Raw genomic sequence first — 5833 nt, 5'->3', positions numbered from 1 at the left:
GGGACGCTCTAATGTGACCCCTTTCAGAGCAGTTGTAGTGGTAGCTGGGCACCATCTAGTTCTTCTGGTCTCAGAGTCAAGGTGACTGATGTTCACATGTTTCATTAGTCTGCTGACCTAATTGATTCTAAGCATCTTCAATTCTCATCACTCTTCTTTCTTCTGCACATGGAGAGACCAGAGTTGCACGTGAGCTTTTAAGATCCCAGATACTACTCACCAAAGTACGATATAGAACATTGTCTTTGTGGACTATGTTATGCCTTGGTTGTCCCCTTGGGTCTTTCTCTTTTTTGGTAACCCTCTACTTTGCCAAAAGGAAGCAGCTCTTTCAAATTGTATTTTGTGTGCCTTCCAACCTGAGGGGCTGATCTTCCAGCACTGTATCTGATAATGTTCTGTTGTTATTTATAAGGTCTTCACTGGTTAATCATTCAGAAGTGGTCTGCCTCTCCTTCATCCTAGTCTGTCTTACTCTGGCAGCTCCGCTGAAATCTGTCCACCGTGGGTGACCCTGCTGGCATTTAAAATACCAGTGGCTTAGCTTTCAGCATCACAGCAACACACAGACCACCACAGTATAACAAACTGACAAGACAAACCAATGGTGGTTTATCTCATTTACTGATTTGGCTTTTTAAATTTATGAGTGAAAATTAGTAATCTAAAGTTGTTGTTGTTAGGTGCCATCAAGTCAGTTCCAACTCATAGCAACCCTGTGCCCAGCAGAACAAAACACTATCCAGTCCTATGCCATCCTCACAAGTGTTGGTACTCTTGAGCCCATTGCTTATGCCAATGTGTCAATCCATCTCTTTGGGCATCTTCCTCTTTTTCACTGACCTTCCACTTTACCAAGCATGATGTCCTTCTCCAGAGACTCGTCCCTCCTGATAACATGCCTAAAGAATGAGACACAAATCTCATCATCCTGGCTTCTAAGGAGCATCTGGCTGCATTTCTTCCAACATAGATCTGTTTGTTCTTCTGGCAGTCCATGGTACTCTCAATATTCTCCTCCAACACCATAACTCAAATATATCAATTCTTCTATGGTCTTCTTTATTCACGGTCCAACTTTCACATACATGTGAAGCTACTGAAAATACCATGGCTTGGGTCAGGCGCACCTTAGTCCTCAAGCTGACATCTTTGCTCTTCAATACTTTAAAAAGTTCCTATGCAGCAGATTTGACTAATACAATACATCACTTGATGTCTTGACTGATGTTTCCTAGAGTATTGATATTTGTTGTTGTTGTTATTAAGTGCTATCAAGTTGATTCCAACTCATAGTGACCCCTTATAGGATTCCTGAGCAGCAGCTGGTCAGTTTGAACTACCAGTCATGTGGTTCCAACCAACCTTTTGGCCCAGTGCTTATCCTTGTTGTTGTTGTTAGGTAGGTGCCATCGAGTCGGTACTGACTCATAGCGACCTTATTATGCACAGCAGAACGAAACACTGCCCGATCCTGAGCCAACCTCACTACTGTTGTCACACTTGAGTCCCACTGATGCTGCCACCTGGCCAATCCATCTCGTTGGGGGTCTTCCTCTTTTTTTCTGACCCTCCACCTTGTTGTTGTTGTTGTTAAGTACTGTGGAGTTGGTTCCAACTCATACTGACCCTGCACAGGGTTTCGGAGGCTGCAAATCTTTTTTTTTTTTAATGTTTTATTATGAATTCTGTGATAGTTTACATGGGAGAACATTAGTTTTGCATTCATCCTATCATATATCATTTCATTGCCATGGTTACAATCCCTCCATGCATCATCAATCAACCAAAGGGTAAATCCTACAAGCCTGCCCACCCCCACGCCCCCAGTCATCAGCATACTCTGAGTAGGGTCCCGCTCTCCACTCTTCTCCCATGATGGTCCCAGGGACCTCTGCTCCTAGACTGCAAAGTTAATCACTCCCCTCCTTGCTATAAAACGTTTACCTTTACATTTTCAACCCTCACAATCAGTCCTGACAACAATTATTCACTATTGTATCAAAAGAGACCTATCTGCATTTCCTTTCATCAGCACCACCTATTTCATCAGCCCCGCCTAGACAGATTGGATACTACTCAGTGGAGATTCTACCTGCCTCCACGACCTCTGTATCTAGGTTCCCTCTTGAAAGCTTGTAAGCCAGTCACTTCTTGCCTTTGTAGCCGCCCCATTCTGGGTAGCCAATGTCCAAGTTGCCCATCCCTGTCTACTCTGTGTATGGAGGGGGTGGGAATGATCCTTGCTGTAAAGATTTCTTCCCTCTTTTGAGCTACTGCATCCATAGGTGTAGGTCAAGTTCATCAAATTATATCAGATTACTCTTTTTTTCCTCTTCTTTCTTTTTCTAGTTGAGCTCTGATCATCCAGTCATTGAAGCCAGGTCAAGTGGGTATTATTTGCAAGTGTGGATGTTCTTGTGCATATGCCCTCTCTTCTTATCAGCTGGACGTGAAGCTGTAAATCTTTGATGAAGCAGAAAGCCTTATCTTTCTCCCATAGAGCGGCTGGTGGGTTCAAACCACTGACCTTGTGATTCACAGTCCGGTGTTTATCCTACGGAGCCAACACGCTCCCAAGGCATTAATATAGAAAAATATAATTGGTCTGCCTTGAAGAAAATGATTTAAATAAATGCAAGCAAGGTTGGCAGTTCAAACCCACCAGCCATTCTGTTGAAGAAAGATGAGTCTTTCAGCTATCTGTCTGCTCCCATAAAGATTTACTCTCAGAACCCTTGTATAGATAGGGTCTTTACAAGTTGGAATTGACACAATGGCTGTGGGCTTGGTATTTTTGTTTTTATTATATGTCTAATTTCTGACTGTTTCCCCCCTAGACACAATGTTGAGTGGAGATGACCAGCAATCGCAGGCTCTTGCCAAACCTGCTTTCAGTGAGGCACAAGCCTCTGCATTAGTGGAATCGATATTTGGGCTAAAAGTTTCCAAGGTGGAACCGCTTCCCAGCTACGATGACCAAAACTTTTATGTGTACATTTCACGAACCAAAGAAACTACAGATGGTCCAACTGAATATGTTCTCAAAATAAACAACACGGAGTCTAGCAAAACTCCAGACCTGATTGAAGTGCAAAGCCACAGCATCATGTTTCTGAGAGCATCGGGATTTCCAACAGCCTCTATGTGTCCAACGAAAGCGGACAACATAACCTCTCTTGTATCTGTAGGTAAGACATGACCAAGTTGCCAGTCTATTCATGTGATTCTATAGCCAGCATTACTGCTACAATTTGGCTACAAGTGGAAAATCAAAAAGAAATATCAAGAACAGGTTTCCACATTTTGATCTATAGAAGAATCCTGATCAAACTGGGGGAAAGCACAGAAGAGCAGTTCAGATTCTCATGGAATCCAGATTTCCTGGAGTCATGGAGGCTGGGTGAACCCCTGAGACTACTGCCCTGAGATAGTCTTTAAACCAAATAATAGGTTAGCTAAATTAGTAAAGAAGGTGTGCCTTGAATACTGACCTATATGGGGGTGAAATTGACAACAGTAACTCAAAAGATGAGCAGGGAGGGTGAAAATGATTGTAGAGCTCCAAGAATGCCATCCTGTCACTGTACCTGTAAAAGTGTTGAAGAGCTGTGTGTTCTGCTATGTAGACACTCAACAACAAAATAAAATTTTTTGTAAAAGGAAAAAAGGACGAATAGGTTCACAATCCCAAGTGTCGACACGGGTGTTGCTGTTATTGTTGTAAAGTGCCATGGAGTCGGTTCCGACCCATAGTGACCCTGTATAGGGTTTCTGTAAGCTTGAACTGCCAATCTTGCAGTTCAAATCGACCTTGCAGTTCAGTGCATTAACCCGGAGCGCCACACCAGACATGGGTGTAGACATGGTTAATTTTTTTGATGGCTGAGAAAAGCAACATGCATCAGCAAAGCAGACATTGGGGCTGTGATACTGAAGCAGTTAGAGCTAGGATCTAGTATAACTCTGCCGCTCAGGAAGGCCCAATAACAAAGGGGAACAGTTCTTTGTGGTGTTTTTTAACTAGAAAAATGTACTCACCAGAGCAGAGTATATTATGGTACTGTGGTATAGTAGAAAGATTACAGAACTGTGAATCAGGAATTTTAGATCCCTGCTCTCTCATGAACTGTATTAAGTGGCACACTACTTAAATACCTAAGGCTACATTTCCTCATTTACAAGATTTGATCCCTTTCGCCTCAAAATGCTAAAATATACCTAGTTCAATTCTCCGGGCAACAGCTTGAAATCAACGCCTTGTAATTTTCTAAAGGTATGACATCTAGACTTATCCTTTTCTCTCTTACCTTTCAACTATTCTTTCTTAAAATGCATTGCTCCAAACGTCTGAAGCGCAGTGTCATCCCTGAAGAATAGTTACTATTCTTTGTTCTGGCTATGCCCCACTTTACCCCTGAGAAAGTCTATGATTCGGGAACAGTCATCTCTTTCTCTCTCAGTTTCCTCAGTTGTAAACTTTTGTAAAAGTATGTTTGGGGCTTTCATTTGCCAGAGTAGGTGATTCACGTCTAAGCTAAGATAGGTTTGGTATGGTGTTGGTATGCATACAGCTGATTCCAATTTTCTTCAGGTCTCTTTTTTCTACCTCCTTGCGCTATCCATTTAGTCCCACCTCCTGGGGTCCTACCCGGTAAGTTGTCTGAGGTTAGCACGTTTGTTTTTTTTTTTTTTTCTCGTTCTCTGCCATTTCTATTATTCTTTGCAGTTACTCCTGGACAGGAGAGCCTCTGACGATTTGAGGAGAGTTGACAGCGTGCATTGTTCTATCCCCTAGACAGTGGCTCCGAGATCAAAAGCTACTTGGTGAGGCTGATGACTTTCCTCCCGGGCAGGATCATCGCGGACATTCCCATTGGCCCCCAGCTATTATACGACATTGGAAGACTAGCTGCCAAACTGGATAAGACACTGGAGGTATGATCCGGGGTTTCATTTTGTTTATAAAATTTCTTTTTCTGTGGTTTGCTTTTGTTTCATAAGCCCAGGGTTAGATTCTCATTTTATGAATTGCTTTCCCTAAGGGGTGATACAAGATGCATGCATTTTATGATAAACAGTAGAGCTAACTTCTTCCCAGGTCTGTCCTCTTCTGCTCAGTTGCTAAGATTGCCTACACTTCTAGAAGGTCCTGATATGCTTTATGCCACTCACTGAACACAGTCTGTATTCCTAAATATGGAAGCCGACAAGTACCAAATCCATAGTTCAGAGGTCAGTCTGGAGTACTTTCCTCACCCACATAGTCTCAGGAGCTGAGGAACCCAAACAACAGTAGGTCAGACGACAGGCTGTTGATGCACAAGCTGTAGGAGCTGGTCACTCAAGTCAGGTGATGGCCACAGGTTCCACAAACTGGAAGTCACACAGGATGAGCCAGATGCAGGATTCAGAGCAAGACAGCAAAGTTTGCCAAAGCTTCCCTGTATATTGGAATATATAGTTTCCCCCCAAGGAAATCTGATGGTGGTGATTTGAGTAAGGTGGGGGCATCCTCGATCCTTTGTTGTTGTTGTTAAGTGCCCTTGAGTCAGTTCTGACTCATAGTGACCCTGTGTAGGGTTTCCGAACCGCTGACCTTTCAGTTCTAACCAATTTTGCAGTCCAGCGCATTAACCCATAGCGCCACACCAGGACTTCTTAACCCTTAGTTATACCTTAATCCTTACTCTTTGCTGCTTCGTGCCAAGGAGTAGGTTCCAACTCATAGCCACCTCATTGGTGTATACAGGGTTTCTAAGACTGTGAATCTTTGCTCTTTAGTTCCATCTTAATCTTTTGTTGTTATTGTGATGTGCCGTCCAGTCGGTTC

General features: G+C 43.1%; 1 protein-coding gene across 1 annotated transcript in view; it reads left to right on the top strand.

Annotated features, from left to right (window-relative positions):
- The first annotated feature begins 2845 nt into the window (after positions 1 to 2845).
- HYKK (hydroxylysine kinase) overlaps positions 2846 to 5833 on the top strand; it is an 11045-nt gene continuing 8057 nt past the window's right edge. Inside the window, exons 1-2 of the mRNA XM_006870939.1 lie at positions 2846 to 3191; positions 4799 to 4938. Of these exons, the coding sequence (XP_006871001.1) occupies positions 2846 to 3191; positions 4799 to 4938 (486 nt within the window). The remainder of the gene's footprint in view (positions 3192 to 4798; positions 4939 to 5833) is intronic.

Source organism: Chrysochloris asiatica, unplaced genomic scaffold, assembly GCF_000296735.1.
Source record: "Chrysochloris asiatica unplaced genomic scaffold, ChrAsi1.0 scaffold00156, whole genome shotgun sequence".
Lineage (NCBI taxonomy): Eukaryota > Metazoa > Chordata > Mammalia > Afrosoricida > Chrysochloridae > Chrysochloris > Chrysochloris asiatica.
Note: the sequence above shows the minus strand (reverse complement) of the source record. Positions and strands in the feature narration are given on the sequence as shown.